Source organism: Labeo rohita, chromosome 6 (genome assembly GCF_022985175.1).
Source record: "Labeo rohita strain BAU-BD-2019 chromosome 6, IGBB_LRoh.1.0, whole genome shotgun sequence".
Classification (NCBI taxonomy): domain Eukaryota; kingdom Metazoa; phylum Chordata; class Actinopteri; order Cypriniformes; family Cyprinidae; genus Labeo; species Labeo rohita.
Genome location: NC_066874.1, coordinates 24,322,759 through 24,341,568, shown reverse-complemented (window position 1 = coordinate 24,341,568; position 18,810 = coordinate 24,322,759). Strand labels below are relative to the sequence as shown.

Here is an 18,810-nt window from a genome sequence, read left to right as displayed (position 1 = left end):
GAAACGTGTCAGGTAATTTTATTAATGGATCACTGACAAATACATTAATTACTGATTTCATAACAATACAATATAATGGATATGTTCAGAAGAGTGCCTGAAATGGCAGGCAAAAGCTAAAATCACATTCTAACAGTATAACAATGTTTTTGTGTAAATATAAAAAAGCTCAACTTAATATAACAAGACAAATGCATGCAGTACTAACCGACACTCAGCCATATAACAGGTGACAGACAAGTGATGGCAAATCTTAAAAACCACTAACCCTGTTTGTCTTGTGAAAAAAAAACAAAATGCTACAAAATCATTCATTTCATTCAAATGTGTGCTGGATGTTGTTCTCTAATGCACTGGGGTCATAAAAGTACAAAGAAGATGTGAATTTGGCCTTTCCACATAATGTATCCGTTGCCCGTAAAGCCTCAAGATTCCCACAGGAACAAGGTTTGTGATTGGTTTTACCACATTTTATAGACAATAAAGTGCTTATTTAAAAACCAATAGATAGTTGGCAAAACGCTATGCAATTGCAAGAGAAAATGCACCAGCTAAACAAACACCTGTCACATATCCGTATCCCATAGTGAGACTGCAGAAAAACATTCAAGAGAACAGCAGCAAAGAAAAAGACAAAAGACTCGTCTTAATACCTCATTCAGAAATGCAAAGTATAAACCATACATACTGTAAAGTGAATAGGCTCAGAAATGTTGATCGTAGATATTAAAAAGTCCAAAATTTAAAATCACTGATGACATCCTTCTCCCTGGACAGACAATAGCAGAAAGAGAGAGAGGTTGTACACTAATGTCTTCTACTGATAGACTAAAAAGACCAAAGCTTTCTGACTCTCCTCACTGAGTGTTCCTGGTCCAGTTTAAATGGTAATAGCCAAGCATGTTGTACACTTGTATACATGTTTGTCTGTGGGCACGAGTGTGTTATTTTGTGTATATTTAAAAGTCACTGAGGATGGAGATGTCGGCAAATTCTTTGCGATATCGATGAGAATAGAGCGCCAGCAGAAACGCCCACTTTAAACTCATGAAGCTCCACACACATGACAGGAACAGACTCTTGGGATCTGTGACAGCTGTAGACACACACACGAGGAGAGAGCAAACCGTTTTGGTTAATGAGCAAGTTAATGTCCTGACATACTTTTCATATGACACTAATACGGATAAACACTTTACTTAACATCTAAATGCTGTAAATACAATTTAAAGTCACGCATTCAGAAGCTTCAAAAGGTTCCACTCACATTCTTTGCGGGAGATGGCGACACAGAGGAAGGAGATGAGCGCCACGATGGACAACACGGAGAAAATGATGCCCATGACCAGGAAGAACTTCAGTCCCTTCAACCATGTTCTCCAGTAGTCCTGAACGTACATTATGTGTGTGACCAGAGCCCATAGTGCCAAAACACCTGGGGAAATATAAAGTTTAAAACAGTAACTAACCATTTTAAAATCAGCAACTGATGCTTTGCAAAGACCCGTCCTCCTTTGTTACTGTAGCTATGTCTGAAAAGCCATAGCGCTCTCACACCATACATCATGACAGACAAGACAGAGCAGGGTACTTAAGGTATGAAACAAAGTCTCAGCTTTCAAATTTTGTCTTTTTTAAAAAAACTCAAAAACCATTTTGTGGCTCTCTAATGTTGTGACGGTTTGCTGTAGCGCCTCAGTTCAAGTGGCATGTGAAGTGATCATCTCTTCCTCTTTACTAGATATAGCACAAAATAAACATGAATGAACATCAGAAGGTTTCTTGTTTCAATAGCATAAAGACGTCAATAAACAATTTTTCAAGTTCAAATCAACCGTTGTTATTCTACTCTCCAGTCTGGTTTGTTAGTCAGACAAAAATGGCAGATCCAGCGTTATAATTGGTCAGATCGCCTGTCAATCAAACTCCCTGCAAAGGGACAATTGCTAGTACATTTTAAACAACTACAAAGAAATTAATTAGAAACGCTGAAATAGTATTTAATAATCTGTTCTACTTACAACTTTGGAAATAGCATTTTTGCACAGTGGACTGGTTTTGCATGTGTGACTGAATCCATGACTCTGCATTCATTAGTGCTTTGTCATTCTCACATGCATGTAAACTCCTGTTTTCCTGTTTGATTCTATTGACAGTGCTATTTTTCAGTTCTGCATGTGCTGTTAAATTTGCAGAACAACAAAGCAGAATCTCCTTCGCCATCATATTTCCATTTTAAACACAGCGGTGTATGTGGGTAGGGTGTTTACTATACTATAAATAATAGGTTAGTTGATGAAAGTATGAAAGTATGAAATAGTATGAAATTTCAAGCAGTGTCTTTCCATGTAACATGCTATAGAATTCTTGTATAATTATTATCTATGCAGTTTTTGTGCCCTCACACACAGAGGAATATTTGGAACATTTAAGTGAACTGCATCTGAATGGTGATTTAAAGCAGTGAGCAGTTATAGCTTTCGAAATATACTCTGTGTTACAATTTTTAACCTAAAATGTGTTGAAAAGTTAATGTACATGTGATTAGCCAACCGACTAATAACTAAACAGACCCAAAATGTGCAAAATCATGCCATTCATTTGCAGCAGAAACTGACCAAAGTGTACTACTCAAAGTACAGAACAAGTGAACAGACTATATGAAACTATATGGCTCTCTTACACAACACAAACTCAAAGGCTGTTTCAAGAGCACAGTGACAGATCAAAGTGCACTGGGGAATGGATGTTTAACAAGGCCAAAATCTCAAAGCTTTTGTGTCTGTTTTTAAGGTAAAGGTGTCATACCAGTCTCACGTCAAACACCAATATAATGGACAATGATATGATTTAGATATGTAAAACAATTAAGTTGTGAGGCCAGATTCTGTGTTTTTCAGCAACGCACTGAACATGCTGAATGGGCATCTGTGGAAAGATTTGTGTGAAATAACTTTCAAAAGTTTGGGGTCAGGAAGTTTTATATTTTTTACATTTTAAATTTGCTCATCAAGACTGCATTTATGTTATCAAAAGAACTGTGAAATATTATTACACTTTTTATTAACTATTTTCTATTTATTTATTGCTATGATGGCAAAGCTGAATTTTTGGCAGCCATTATTTCAGATGAACCTTCAGAAATCATTGTAATATGCTAATTTGGTGCTTTAGGAATATTTTACAATTATTGTCACAGTTAAACAGTGCTTTTTTATTTTCTAAAAAAAAAAAAGGTATTTTATGTCACTTTTGATCAATTTAATACATCCATTCTGAGTAAAAGTAAAAATCTTACAGGCTCCAAACTTTTTTAATAATAGTGTATGTAATGTATTTTCTCCATTTAAAATTGTGGGCACATTTTTCATTATAAAATGTTTTTGTGTCATTCAAAAAGGAAAAAAGTTTGGTGAGTAGCATTTTATACTACACTGTCTATATTGCACACGTTTGAGAACTATTTCAGGACTAACATTAACAATGTGTAAGCTTCCAAATCACATATTAAACAACTGGTTTAATACTCACTAAAATGCATAAGGTGAAATATTTGGTGCATTAATCCTGCTTTAATTAATACGTATCCAGCGAACGTTCATAATTTACACAGTGGACACAGCTTTTAACACTTGAACTAAAACTGATAAAAACAGCACAAGACTTTTATAGATTAAAGTATAACATTTCTTGTACAGCACACTTGAAAAATAAAAGAAATTAAGAAATAGTTTCCATATTTATATTTATTAATCTATGCAGTAACCATTTTAACTGGGTTGTTATCTCAGAACTAGAAATAATACAGAAATTTTATTTTATTTTAAGAGCCCTAACTTATTGCTGATAAAAGACACACAAAAAAGAAAATTAGCAGCAATATTTACTTTTTTTTAATTTCAGAACATCACAAAATGTTTGTTCTCGGTGTCCTAAAACTATATTTGCCACCGTAGACAACATTTGGGCATCATATGCGCGTTCCAAGTCAGCCTATGATGCCCAAAAATGCTGTCTAGGTAGGCAGCTCACCTGCATTTGAAACACAGCCAAAAAATGTACCTGATAATCCACCCATCGCGGCGGTCCAGGGCTGTTTGTAAGCGATGTTCCACACTAGAAACGCCGAAAATCCCACCAAGATCCCAACACACGAGTAGCCCACGCTTATATAGATCTTTCTGATCGCCATTCTTGCCGTCAAATCCACACCTGAATGAATAAAGAAAATATTTTTTAGAAATCTCTAAACAACAAAGAACTATGCAGTTTCTAAAAATAGTTGTTATGGAGTATCCGCTCTTTTGACCTGGAGACAGCGCCGATCCAGCTGCAGAAACAGTTGCTAGTGATGAAATGTCATTCGCCGGGGTTTTATGAAGGACAGTAAGACCGCCTCAAACAATCAACACATATTTACTATCATTTACTGCTCCATAACGCGCCGTGTGTTATTGTTGCTCTTCGCCGAGGTACAGCGCAAGAGCAAAAGTGAAATTATGCGTCCGTTTAAACAGAGAACAGCGACCTCTATGGGTATGGATGAAAATGACACGAATTTTTAAAGAGACTTGAGGCTTCAATGCGCAAAACAAACATGAAACATTATATATATATATTTTTTTAATTATATGTAGCATCAAGCGAGTCTTAAGATTAGAATGATGCTAAATTAATATTAAGTTTACGTCTATATTATCTATATTTTCTGTATTAGTCGTCTGTATTATGACAGTAAATGCGATGGTGTTAAAAGTATTAGTGGTATTAAAATAATTTATTAAAATAGACTTAGAAATAGAGCTAGTGGTGGTAAAATCAGTATTTTTAATATAAGCTTCAGGTTTATGTCAGGTCATGTTTAATCTGTGAATTTTGAGAAAACTATATGCAAATTACACGAGTGTCCACTAGATGTCACCAAAACTTTAAAAATAATAGTTTTAGTTTCTACTAAACGCTTTTCATCTAAAAATGATATAATTTTTGGCTTAAGAATGGAACATGTACAAACTCAATTTTTACTGAATAATATTTTTATTTTGGGCAAATTTTATATTCATAAATGTAAGTGCCTTAAAACAAAGCCATTGTTTTCTGTCTTTCAAAAGGAATTTTGGTTGTTCAGTAAATCTGTCAGACTCTTAAAATGTAAAGTGGAAGAAGTTTTAGTTTTTTCTGTTTAGTTTATGTACTTGAAGAAATGTAAACTATTAGAAGACCCAACTGTCTTAATTTTTATTTTATTTATTATTATTATTATTTTATTTTCTCTCATATTTTCTTTTGATCTGTACTCTGTTCTTTAGGACATTCTTATTATCTTGTATTGCCTTATTTTCTCTTGTATCTGTTTTCTTGCAATAAAAAAGAAAAAAAAATTGTAAATTTTATGGGTATTTTTACAGCTCGATTTGCTGTTTGATATTGCTAACTGGTGTGTCTTACCATGTTATTTTAATGTATTATCTTAATTATGAACACACTGGTTTGTAGTTCAAACGGTTTTACCATTTACTGCTGGTTGTTATTCTTCTCTTTATAATTTCCCTATTATGAACCGGAAATCTCACCCATAGGCTTACTTCCGCATTGAAGAAAAAGGTGGATAGACTTATCCCAGTCCCAGACTTAACAAACATTTGGCAACCATAAATTCAGCGAAAAAACACCATAGTTTCTTAAGCTATTGCTACTTTGATGCAACCACCTATTGTAATTTATTTTTCATTTTAAAAAAAAAAATCCAAAAGTAATGCTGAGTGATTAGGCAAAAAAACAAATAAAAAAACCCCCATACAATAACAAAGCAATATAAAACATGTCAGGGTTTTTTTTTTCCTTCAGCTGTCAACTTTATTGTAGAAAAACAATAATAGATTTTTTTCTGTACATTTAAGAATATTGTTTCACAGTAATACTTATACATTTTGGGTCCTGTAAACATTGCGAAAAGCTTGGTAGTCCATTTTTAACACTGAGATATGTGGGAAACAACAGACATCAACATATGGTTAACACAACACAGAGAAGACACCACTGAAACAGCCACACAAAGTGTTTTAATACTCATTGCTTAAATGTTTTTGAGATATTTTCGCATAATAAACACTATATGTGGGTACATTCATGTGAAATCAAACAGTGAAGATACATCTGCAAAACTATAAATGATAGAAATGAAGTGATCAACATTAAGATCTATACAAGACGTGAAGAAAATCTGAAAACAGAACCAAGACTGTGCCACTGTCTGCAGTCTTAAAGCTGCATCGGGAAGTTGTAAAGACACCACATACTAAAAAAGTCAGAGGGCATTTCATGTCTAGAGGAAAGTGCAGACAGAGTTCATATTACAACATCCAGTCACAAGGGCATTTAGACAGGCACTTAAGGGGCCTCTGGTTCATATGCCATCCTACGTTCCCAACTTTACAACATGTCTTAATCAGAGGTGATGCGCTGGATCATAGCCTCCTCGACAATACCAGAGAGAAGTGTTAGATCTTTGTACTGGATCCAGTCCTGCTCTCTCACAGCCCATACATTGCCCTCCGGCTGCAATAAAATAGGTCCACAACATTAAAAGGATGTCAAAGAGTCCTAGATACCAGACTGATTTACTAGAATGAGCAATGAATGATTCATAAAAGCTAATAATAATAAATGAAGAAATAGTAAGAATAAATTTACAAAAAAGGACTATGAGAGTACTAATGTACGAGCTGGACCAGCTGGAATGCCAATCTCTCATGAACACACGTACGACAGTTAACAAAAACTAGAGATTTGGTTTTATGAATTTTTAAATATGGCAATTTTTCTTAGACAAAAGTACCGAATGGCTTTAGGAGGCCAGCAGAGCACTTTTTATAATAGATGGATACACTTTATTGGACTTCAAAATCTCAACACCCATTCACTGCCATTGGAAGATCCAGGACATGTTTTTTTATATGTTTTTTTATATAACTCCAATTGTATTCGTCTGAAAGACGAAAGTCATATATACCTAGGATGGCTTGACAGTGAGTAAATCATGGGGTAGTTTTCATTTTTGAATGAACTATTTAAGTTAACTCAATATGTAACTCACCGTTTCTTCTTCTTCATCAATGTATGCAAGGATCACATCTCCCTTTTCAAACTGCAGAAGCATACCTTCATCTGAGTCCTGACTCTGCAGAGCAACAGCCTGAAAAAAAATAGAAAATACAAATGATTGTCTACACAAATACAAATCAAACTGTCTCAATAATTCCAAAGACTCTGTACCTTATAGAGGAAGCCAGGAGGATTTTCATACTCTGTATTTTGGACTTTCACATCTTTGCTACATCCTGATGTGTTTTGATTAGCCTCTTCTTCATTTTTCTTGGAGACGCTGGATCTTCGAGGAACTGGGACAGGTGTAGTTTTGTCTTGGGCGTCTGATGTAGGCTTAGCCTCATTGTCTCCATCTGGAGATGCATTGTGGGTTTCTTCTGACGATGCTGCTGATTTAGTTTCCTCCTCTTCGCCGTGCTCAGCAGATGCTGAATCTTGATGTTCCTGGCCGTTCGCTTGCATAGGCTCATCACTGGTAGTTTCTGATGTGTTTTCAGTGGCTTCCTCAGACCGAACCCCTTCACCCTCCGAACACAAAGACTGCCTCTTGGGTGTGTTGGGTTCACTGTCAAAAGAGTTCGATTCTGAGTCTGATATTTCAGATGCTGTGCTTCCCATGCTCTTTGAGGGAGTGTCTGAGCGTGCGTCCGCGAGAGTGCTGGGCATGCTGAGCTTGCTCATGGCCGGATGATCAGGAGGAAAGGCGGTGTTACAGGGGATGGGCGCAGAGATTGTAACAGACTTTCTCTTCTTCGATTTTGAGCTAGTCAAAAGAGGAAGAAAAACAAGCCACCATGAAAGTTAAGACCATGAAAATTCTTAGATCTGCCTTTAATTGGTACACTTGGGGCCACCGCAGGTCTTCATAGACTTTAAAGGGATAGTTCACCCCAAAAGAAAATTACACCATGATTTACTCACCCTCAAGCCATCCTGGGTGAACATGACTTTCTTCTTTCAGACGAATACAGTCGGAGTTATATAAAAACGTCCTGGCTCTTCCAAGCTTTATAATGGCAGCAAATGGCTGTTGAGATTTTGAAGTCCAATAAAGTGCATCCATCCATCATAAAAAGTACTCCACACGGCTTTGGGAGGTTAACAGAGGCTTCCTGAAGCAAACTGATGTGTTTGAGTAAGAAAAACATAAATATTTAAAACTTATAAACCGTAATCTCTATCCTTTTCACGAGAGAGTGCCGTTCCAGCGGATGACGTAGGATGTACGCAAAGTGTAAGCTCCAGTGAGAATATGCTAGCCTCGTGAAAACCAACTTTTGTTTACAGGAGCAAAGGAAGCAAAGTTTATATTGTTTGCTCTTGGCTTATATTGAAATTCCAACATTTTTCTTTACAAATCCTCATTTTGAATTTCTACTTCGTGACTGGTGTTTTGTTTTGCTCTCTCCACTGTGCTTTTGCGTTCATCACTTCTCACCGATTTTCTTCAGGAGGAGCCGTATGGAGCACTTTTTATGATGGATGCACTTTATTGGACTATTGAATCTTAACAGCCATTTAGTACCATTATAAAGCTTGGAAGAGCCAGGACATTTTTTAATATAACTCTGATTGTATTCATCTGAAAGAAGAAAGTCATATACACCTAGGATGGTTTGAGTGTGAGTAAATCACGGGGTAATTTTCATTTGTGGGTGAACTATCGCTTTAAGAATTTGCAAATACAGACATTACCTGTTAAGGCCTTTGACGATGAAGGGTTTGGTGGAGTGCTGATCCTCAAGCTTCTTCATCATATTATAAATGTTATGATTTAGCTGAAACATGAAATTAAATTGTCAATCAGCAACCATGAACCTCACACTGAGGTATTGTTTTTAACTTTAATAATGTAATTGCCAAAACACTGCTAGTTCAGTAGCAGAAAGAAGAAGAGCACACTATGCATGTGAATGTCCATCCCAGAAATACTCTAGACATACAGCTTACTGTCAATACAAATGTAAAAGGAAGAACATCATGGTAAAATAATTCACAAACACAAATGGTACATTCTTACCATACTCATTTCCTTGTAGAAGACATCCCGCAGGTTTGAGATGTTCTGGAACATGGTGACATAGCAACTTATACGGCTGAAAGCAGGAAGAGAGTGTAACCAAATTAAGGTAAATTATTATTAGTGCCACCACAGTACATTCTGTTAGAGACCTCAGTGATAGGAAGGCACTGTTTATCTCTTCATAGTTTCATTTTTGTTAATAAAGCTGTACTAACCTTTGATAGAGAACAGGCAGCTCTTCTCTCAACTCCTTGTTAATGTCTTCAAACACCTCCTGTGCTTTATTGAACTCCTCGTCGGCCTGAAAAGAACCATAACCAGCGATCATACATTTTAGCCAACAAACGTTTCTAAAATTAGATATTCAAATGATCAAAAGTGAGCTGACCTTTGATATTTTAGCCTCATCTCTCTTCTTGGAGTTTTGTAGCGCCTCTAGATGATGTCGAGCTGAATCGTAGTCAACCAGCTTCCTTCCTCGTTTAGCCACTCTTTCCTGCAAGATCACAAAATTAAAGCTACAGTAACTTTTTAACAATTGCTTGTCAAGTATTCATGTAAACACCATGTGAATTTGCTATTAATTCAACACCATGAAAAAGACAAAGTACCAGCGTGCCATCAATGTAAAATAAAGGAGTATCTACTGAATATATGACTATTATTAAGTATTTTAGTATTACTTTTTAAACAATGTCAAAAGGCATGAGAAAACGTCAGCAAACACCTACAGGGGTTGGACAATGAAACTGAAACACTGGCCAATATAGTGTTGGAGGTTTCATGGCTATATTTATGCAGCCTGGTGGCCAGTCCTTACTGATCGCACATTCCACCAATAAGAGCAGAGTGTGAAGGTTGACTATGTGCACCCAATAGCTCAAACATTGTACCCTGAAGGTGGTGCCGTGTATTAGGATGATAATGCACCAATACACACAGCAAGACTGGTGACAAGAGTGATTTGATGAACATGAAAGTAAAGTTAAACATCTCCCATGGCCTGCACAGTCACCAGATCTGAATATTATTGAGCCACTTTGGGGTGTTTTGGAGGAGCGAGTCAGGAAATGTTTTCATACACCAACATCACATAGTGACCTGGCCACTGTTCTGCGAAAGGAATAGCTCAAAATCCTTCTGGCTACTGTGCAGGACTTGTATTTGTCATTCCCAAGATGAAATAATGCTGTATTGGCTGCAAAAGGAGGCCAAACGGCATACTAATTGTGGTCTAAACCCAGGTGTTTCAGTTTCACTGTCCAACCCCTCTAACTTGTCAATGTAAAAAAACAGTCCTTAAAGGATTAGTTCACTGCCAGAATAAAAATTTCCTGATAATTTACTCATCCCCATGTCATCCAAGATGTTCATGTCTTTTTCTTTAACTGAAAATAAAAAAATTCTAAGACTTTTCTCCATATAGTGGACTTCAATGGGAGCCAACGTGTTGAAGGTCCAAACTGCAGTTTCAATGCAGCTTCTACACGACCCCAGCCGAGGAATAAGGATCTTATCTAGCAAAATGATTGGGCATTTTGTAAAAGGTAAATAAATATATATTTAACCACAAATGCTCGTCTTGCACTAGCTCGACTTCACACAATACTTAGTAATATTGGAAAGGTCACATGTAACGCAAGCGGAGGTACCAACCCAGTGTTTACAAAGCGAATGTGCAAATGAAGTCATACGCCCTTTAAAAAAAAGGGTAAAACAACAATGTCTAAAAAATTTGGAAGTTAGAGGAGAAAATGAGAGGAGAAAGGCCTACCCTACTTTTTTGAACTGGAGTACTAGGGGTGTAACAGTAAACAAATATGACGGTTCGGTACGTACCTTGGTTTTAACATCACGGTTCGGTATGATTTCGATTCAGCTGTTTATTTTTTAAATAAAAAGTGGTTCACTGTTTGTTGCTCTTTGTTTAAATACATTCAGTTATAATTAACATTTTCTTAGTGATAAAAATCTATTTCAGCTTAAACTATAGGGAGCCCTGTTACATTTTAAGGTTATAATTAACAACTTAACCCAAACTTAAATTCAATTACTATTTATTTTTAAACACTTAACTTTAAAAAAGAATGTATGCAAACATGTAAATTGCACATAATGCAGTTTTTAAATTACCTTATAAATTATAAAAATTCTATGTTAAAATATATTCAGTTACACAGTGGCTGTCATCACGTTTCATAACAGATTAATTTAAACATACATTAAATAATTAACAGGTAAAGTTGTACAATATAGTATAATGAGTATTTGGTGTAATATTTCGCAAAATGCTCTTCTCTAGAGTTTATTTCTCTAGTAAACTAACAAGCTGTGGACACTGATGACTTGCCTGAGGTAAATGAAATGCTACATGACGTTTTATTTTCATGTGGTTTTGTTGACGTCTTTCTGCAGTTGAAACACTGATTGAGGCATGAGATGTTGGTTAATTTTTATTCACATTAATAGTAGTAGTATAGAGGAAGGAATGTTCACGTTCACTCGGACCCCATCAGTATACACTGCACAAGTCTGCGGCGCGTTAACGGCTCTGACGCAGCCACCGGAGCTGATCGCATCCACTCTAGTCAATGCTTGTGTTTAAACCAGCACGATTCTGAACCATCCCAGAAGCAGCTCTCCGAGGTGTTTATACAGCGATCTGTTATACAGAGACTGTCAAAACGGCATTTATTGTTTGAATTTTTCTGGGGAAAAAACTGCTATACTTGTTCGGTACACATGGGTACCGAACCGAAAGAACCGTACCGAAAATTTTTGTGTATTGTTACACCCCTATGGAGTACACAGATGAAGAACTAACCTTGCATGACCTGATTACATGATTATGTAACATGTGAAGTCGCAGACGCGCATCGCAGAGCTGCAATGAAACTGTAATTTGGACCTTCAACCTGCAGATCCTCATTGCAGTCTACGATATGGAGAAAAATCCTGGAATGTTTTCCTCAAAAGCCTTAATTTCTTTTCAGCTGAAGAAAGACAATCATTATAGCCTATTCAGGTCCGGAATTACGAACTTTGACATCATGGAACTGTCCGGTATAATTCTCCATTGTTCGAACAACTTGATCGTTCAGCTTCTCCTCGTAGTCATTCCACAGGAGATCCTCACTCTGTAATATAAAGCCAGAGAGCTGATGAAGACAAGGACGGTAGACCAATTTTTACTATTAAGTGTCACAAAGAAGGCCTGGTTTACCTCCATTATGACAGTCAGATCTTCTACACCATGCCAGTCTGGTTCATAGATATCTTTAAGAGTCTGGGACAGGCGTTTGGATGACTCATGCAACACTGAGAAACAAGGAGTGTACAAAACATCATGTGACGCCTTTTTTTTAAACTGTTACACAATTTGGCAGTAGTCCTGAAACTGTGTATCTATCCCTGACAAGTCATCACAAGTTACAGAGATAAGACTGTATTAGCAAGAACTTATGAAATCAACACGAGTATGTCACGTTTTTTTTTTAAAGTAGATACAGAGCAAAAAACATTTATTAGGTTAATAATTATATTCAATGTATAGTCCAAATAAACAAATTTGATCTCATACACATTCTCTGAGAATCAAACCTATGACTTAAGCATTACTAATGCCATGTTCTACCAGTTTAGATGGTTTAGTATAAGGAAGAGTAATGAATGAACATCTTGTAGTTACGTTTAAACATTTTACACAGCAAAATTCAGAGATGTAGCAATGTTTTTAGATACTGACAACCAATTCATACATTTAGAACACCTGGGGGCTAAAAACGCAAGCGGCAACTTTGGTTTCCATCGAAACTATGCGTACGGTTTGAGACCACAAGCATCTTCAGTCTTCCTCAATCTCAGTCTCTCCTTCGTATTTTCATAAGCCTCTGCAAACATCTGGGCAGTACACCCAAAATTCAATTGGGAACATCAACTATTTTTGTAGACATTTACACAATAAGCATTTTCAGTTCCATTAATAAGAGACATTCACTTCCCCAAATGCTGAATGAGAGAAACTCAACCTCAACTCGTCTTTTTCTGCTCAAAACAACACACCACCTCACTTTTACTCTCACCCAAAGGCCTACAAGCAAACCACAATGATATCTCAGCACAAGTAACAAGACTATGCGACACCCTTTTTTAAAACAAGTATTAAGATTCAGTAAATGTCATTTTTTAAAAATGCATTTCAACACTAAAATAAATGACTATACTTGATCAATTAAGATTGAAAGTACCTTTAACAGCATTGTAGTAAGATTTCACATCCTTATAGAGTCGGACACCATCTGTCTGGAAAGAGAAAAGAAACAATTATAGTTACTGTCAGGTGCATTTTTGAATATGCAATACATCTAATATCTTTTGGGAAATGGAATTTTTTAGAATCAAAACAGAAAATGTGTAGGTGGTAAGGAAATTACGTACTTCACATTTTTATGTACTTTCAAGCACCATGGATGTTACTATCGGTCATTAAAGCTACTGTAGGTTGTAAATCTAAAAAATATTCTATTTCAAAAAGTTTTTATTTTTAAATTTATGGTTAAAGGAAGAAAGCTCTTCCATGAGCCCAAATCATTAGGTTTATTCGGTTCCTGTAGAGTGTAAAACTATCTACCATCAATAAACGCATACAGTATATTCTCAGTCATGCGATGCATCCAGGACATACAATAGGATGTTAAGTTGTTAAGTGAGAAACTAGGTCAATGCTAGTCTACTATAGTTTGGTAGTGTTAAAATTTAACTGTGGTACCAATCAAAAATAGCCTTTGGAAGGGCTTCCTGGGGTGGTTGACAATATAAACAGTATCAGAAAAAGCAGAAAAGGTCAGCCTCTGCTACTGTACTGCAAAGAGCAGCAAGTCACATATGAACATTTTCTAAAGGTGGGGTTTCCTGTGATACTTTCTATGATGGTTCTGTCGGTGTTCATATAGCACAATTCACCCAACGCACCTCATTACAGTCTGAGGTAACTAAATCTATTGTAACCTACAGGCCATGTGTGGATGCGAGCTTGTCTTTCTCTCAGACACTGTTGAAGTACCTGCTGTTTGTTCAAGTTGGCAGCACACTCCTCAAACTGCTCATCTTTCGTCTCCATGGTTTTCCCCAACTTTTGCATTACCTACAACCAACACAAACACACTGAGAAGACCACTACTGGTCAATCGTTTCAGACATGAACAATCAGGCATAGGAACAAGAGTTGTCACTGTATAGCCGCTGAAACATGACTCGCCAAGCGGTTCCACATTTATTCTTGAAATATCAGTTGCAGCAAGTGTTCCTTGTAATGAGGAAAGATCAGAAATGCCCAAAGGGAAGTATTTAGCAAAAACTTCCAAAATTAAAATAATTGTGTTTTCCAGTTAGTAAACTCTACTAAAGTGTTTAGTCTACTAAAGAGTAAAATCTAGAAAAGGAGGTGAGTTTAGGGAGGAAGTGATTGAGGGCAGGAAGTGGTAGTTTTTTAGTTCACACAAGTGCATTTCAAACAGCTCTACAATTTAAAGTATTTACACATCTTTTGAACACATACACCCTTTTTTATTTTCTTTAGGACTGTAAAAATGTTGCAGTAAATATGTTGGATACTCTCAAACAGAGCAGCGTGACATGAGAGCCGAGGTCTTGAACTCAAAAAACCCCACCTACCTTTTCTTGCGCTCGGTTCATTGACTTTTGAAAGCGTTTGGCCAGGATGCCAGCTCCCGCGCCAATGTTGCCTCCAATGTTGGCACCTAGTTTTCCCTCTGCCATCTTCACTTGTGATCAGCTGGCACACAAACGATCCTTCTCTCTGATGTCTCAGCGCTTCCTTCTATAAACTGACGGTTCCTGGGCGGAGTGAGCTGAGCGAGTGGGTGTGAAAGCAAAGCGTGATACAGTTAGTTTTCCCTCGAATAAAGTGATTCTGGTTTACTTGACGCTGTGTACTTGCTTTAAGGACTGACACTTACGGGACCTCACGTCACTGCGGTACACTAACCGATTGTGCAACATTCCATCGCCTTGCCCAAACGTGTTTGATGTATTTGTCATCGACGTGCGACGGCATCATCAAGAAGTCAACTAGAGATCAGTGTTTCCTAATAACAGTGACGGCTACATTTAAATAAATTAGGTCAAACTAAAAACCACTGCACTGAGGGTGTATCTATGTTGGCTGGGTAATCTGAAACTTTAAATGGTATCACAACCGCTCGAAAATTGTATACAACAATATGAAACTAACAGTTAGGCATTAATTGATTACTGACTATACTGGTATAGTATTAATGGTGACTCATACAAAGTAAACAAATAAAAAGAACCGTGGCTCGCCCCTTTTCTTAAAGGAGAAGTTCACTTTTAGAACTAAAAATTCCCGATACTTTACTTACCCCATATCATCCAAGATTTTCATGTTTTTCTTTCTTCAGTCGCAAAGAAATTAAGTTTTTTGAGGAAAACATTCCAAAACATTTTTTTTTTTTTTTTTTTTTTTTTTTTGATATAGTGGACTTAAATGGTTGAAGGTCCAAACTGCAGTTTCAGTGCAGATTCAAAGAGCTCTCAGGCTCTTATCTAGAGAAATGATCAGTCATTTTCTTTAAAAAATAAAAACGTTTTAACCGCAAATGGTATTGCACTAGCTCTGCGATGTGCATGCATGTCTTTATGCATTGCATAATCAATCACATTAGAAAAGTCATGCATGGTTAGTTCTTCGTCTGTGTACTTTGGTTAAAAAAGGTAGGGTAGGCTGAAAATCCAACTAATTTTTTTCCTCCAAATTCAAAATCGTCTGACATCATTGTTTTATCTTTTTTTTTTTGTAAAGGGCATTTGACTTTCTTTGCACGTTCACTTTGTAAACACTGAGTGGGTAGTTCCGCCTACGTCACGTGTGCATGATTATGTAATAGGTGAGGTCCAACTACACTGTAAAAAATAAAAAACACAATTTGTTGAGTCAGCTTAAAATAATTTGTTACCCTGCTGCCTTAAAATTTTAAATTCAGTCAACTAAAATAAGTTCAGTCAACTTGAAATGTTAAGTTGTACTAAGTAACAACTTAGATATTTGTGTTTGCTAAACTTAACAGATGGGTAAGTAACCCAGCTGCCTTAAAATTTTAAGTTGATTCAACTCAAATATCCAAGTCGTCACTTAGTATAATTTAACATTTCAAGTTGAATAAACTTTTTTTTGAGTTGACTGAACTTAAAATTTTAAGGCAGCCAGGTTACAAATTATTTTAAGTTGACTCAACAAATTGTTTTTTCAGTGTAGTGCAATATGAGCATTTGTGGTTGAAAAGCATATAATTTTGTATTTTTTCTTAGAAAATGACTGATTGTTTTGCTAGATATAAGCCCTATTCGTCTTTGCATTGAAACTGCAATTTGGACCTTCAACCTGTTGGCCACCATTGACGTTCATTATATGGAGAAAAATTCTGGAATGTTTTCCTCAAAAACCTTAACTTCTTTTCAGCTGAAGAAAGAAAAACATGAACATCTTTGATGCCATGGGGGTAAGTAAATTATTAGGAAATTTATATTCTCAAAGTGAACTAATCCTTTAAACACCAACCCTGACAACCTTGCAAAAACACACAGAACGTGCAATCACTATAGCCTATTCAGGTCTGGAATTATGCAGAAAGAAAGACATGAACATCTTTGATGTCATGGGAGTGAGTAAATTATCAGGAAATTTATATTCTCAAAGTGAACTAATCCTTTAAACACCAACCCTGACAACCTTGCAAAAACACACAGAACGTGCAATCATTATAGCCTATTCAGGTCTGGAATTACGAATAAGGAAAAACATGAACATCTTGGATGACATGGGGGTGAGTAAATAGTAAATTATCAGGAAACTTTCATTCTGGAAGTGAACTTCTCCTTTAAGAGTTTTTGAGGCGATGAGTAAATAAGTGTAAAGCAGAATTCAGAATAGCATACTAGAACCTAGAATACTACTATTAGGCCACTACTTCCATATAAAATATGTAGTATCTGATTTAATATTCTTTCTAACAAGTTCTCTTGTTTTTGTTGTACGATTATATTGTATATGAACACTAACCTTTCTTGTGCTCTGTTGTATTTTAAATCATTACAAATCCTATGCCAAATCCCATCATTTCCACTCTCTATGCATATAACAAGTGAAAGCTGAGATGAGATCCACATTAAACTATTTGTTGTAATCTACAATAAGCAGACAGATTTTCATCTGTCATTTGCAGGCCAAGGCAAAGAACTGTCTTGTTCTCCATTTCACTCAGCTGAAACATGATACTGTTTACACTAGGTATATCCCCACACAACAATGAATTGTTATGCCAAAAGTGTCTGAACAAACAATGTATTTGTGTTGTAAATCATTTGCTGTCACATTGAATTACATTCCCCTTCACTGCATTACAATGCTTTGAATTAAATAATTAATTTATTACACCAATCTTTGTGTTAAAATATAATAGCCAGATAAAAACAACTCCATCAACTCAATATTAAACATAGACTCCAATTGTACCATATCAGTACAAATAAATATGTATTTGTTTGAGAGTGGCTATTAATAGAGACTGGGCTTTCTGGGTCTCTCAATTACATAAGCAGCATTATATAAGCCTTAAGTAGTCAATAGTCAGCTCCCACCTGTTTTTTAAACAACTCAGGGTTTATATTTTAAATTTAGTATGACACAGCATAGCAGCTCTGTAAATTTACCCTACATTTACTGTTAATGGGGCTCTTAAAAATATTTTGACCCAGTCTGAACAAATACAGCATTAAGGATTGCTCTAAAGCCACCACAAGGTGGCAGTGATGGTTATCTTTAATTTAATTACAGTAACAGCAATGTGTGTGTGTGTGTGTGTGTGTGTGTTTAAATGTATTTACATAATCTATAAATCATTTAATTGACTAACCACACACTTTTACTCTCTTGCCCATTACATCAACTGTTTCTAAGTTTCCATTAGCTAAGAAGATGATCTGTTCCCTTTACATAGATGCATTGAAGATGTGAGACAGAGAGGATGATGAGTCAGAGCGGTGTATCAGATATTTCATTTGGCACAGCTGGTTTCACCACTCCTTTATGTTTCCTTGAGCCCAAGCTCTCATAAATAGCAGACATAAATCATTCTCTGCCTTAAGCCTAAATCAGAGGGTTTGTTTACACTCGTATCCAAGAAAATATTTGATGTTATTTGGACATCTTAAGTTAGTAAGTAGGCCTGCCATGAGTCATTTTTTTTATTGAAATGTGTTGCATAACTCTTTTAATGAATTAGCTCTTGTCTTCTGTCAACAAGTTTTTCAAAAATTAAAACGTTTCGATCACATCATCTTTTAGGTGGAGTTGCATGCATGCTACTGTGCAGCATTACATCATTCTAAACTAGAATCTTGTTCTGTGATTCGATGTGGAGTCAACTCACAAGCACATAATAATAAAGATGATTGTTGTGAAAAATGCCCATGTCTGAAACACTATCCATCCAATTGTTAGTGACCTAGCCTGTTAGACTGACTCTGACGCACTTATGCTCCATTTAGAGTGACCTAAATCCAGTGACGCATCACTCATGATGCTGCATTCTACTGCAAGCCTTCAGACAAGCTCTAAAACTATCAAAGAAATTACTATTCCA

General features: G+C 36.2%; 2 protein-coding genes across 2 annotated transcripts; both read right to left on the bottom strand.

Annotated features, from left to right (window-relative positions):
- Nucleotide 1: 1 nt before the first annotated feature.
- slc48a1b (solute carrier family 48 member 1b) lies at nt 2-4,517 on the bottom strand. The gene is made up of 4 exons (XM_051112494.1): nt 4,310-4,517; nt 4,063-4,212; nt 1,268-1,435; nt 2-1,096 (listed from the first exon to the last, which is right to left on the bottom strand). Exons 2-4 carry the CDS (start codon nt 4,190-4,192, stop codon nt 960-962), a joined length of 435 nt encoding a protein of 144 aa, XP_050968451.1. The 5' UTR covers nt 4,193-4,212; nt 4,310-4,517; the 3' UTR covers nt 2-959.
- Nucleotides 4,518-5,968: 1,451 nt separating this feature from the next.
- bin2b (bridging integrator 2b) lies at nt 5,969-15,101 on the bottom strand. The gene is made up of 12 exons (XM_051112622.1): nt 14,804-15,101; nt 14,193-14,273; nt 13,378-13,432; nt 12,354-12,448; nt 12,172-12,267; nt 9,519-9,626; nt 9,346-9,431; nt 9,128-9,203; nt 8,803-8,885; nt 7,276-7,870; nt 7,097-7,195; nt 5,969-6,558 (listed from the first exon to the last, which is right to left on the bottom strand). The coding sequence occupies exons 1-12, from the start codon at nt 14,906-14,908 to the stop codon at nt 6,445-6,447; spliced, it is 1,593 nt and encodes a 530-aa protein (XP_050968579.1). The 5' UTR covers nt 14,909-15,101; the 3' UTR covers nt 5,969-6,444.
- Nucleotides 15,102-18,810: the final 3,709 nt, after the last annotated feature.

Bases quoted from the DNA above. Each gene is read 5' to 3' on its own strand.
- slc48a1b (XM_051112494.1), bottom strand. From the start codon at position 4,192: ATGGCGATCAGAAAGATCTATATAAGCGTGGGCTACTCGTGTGTTGGG. The intron at 1,436-4,062 runs GTACATTTTTTG...ATATTTCCCCAG, and splicing joins CGCGATGGGTGGATTATCAG to GTGTTTTGGCACTATGGGCT. The intron at 1,097-1,267 runs GTGAGTGGAACC...GTGTGTCTACAG, and splicing joins CGCCATCTCCCGCAAAGAAT to CTGTCACAGATCCCAAGAGT.
- bin2b (XM_051112622.1), bottom strand. From the start codon at position 14,908: ATGGCAGAGGGAAAACTAGGTGCCAACATTGGAGGCAACATTGGCGCG. The intron at 9,432-9,518 runs GTCAGCTCACTT...GGTTCTTTTCAG, and splicing joins ATGAGGCTAAAATATCAAAG to GCCGACGAGGAGTTCAATAA. The intron at 7,196-7,275 runs GTACAGAGTCTT...ATTTTTTTTCAG, and splicing joins CTCCTGGCTTCCTCTATAAG to GCTGTTGCTCTGCAGAGTCA.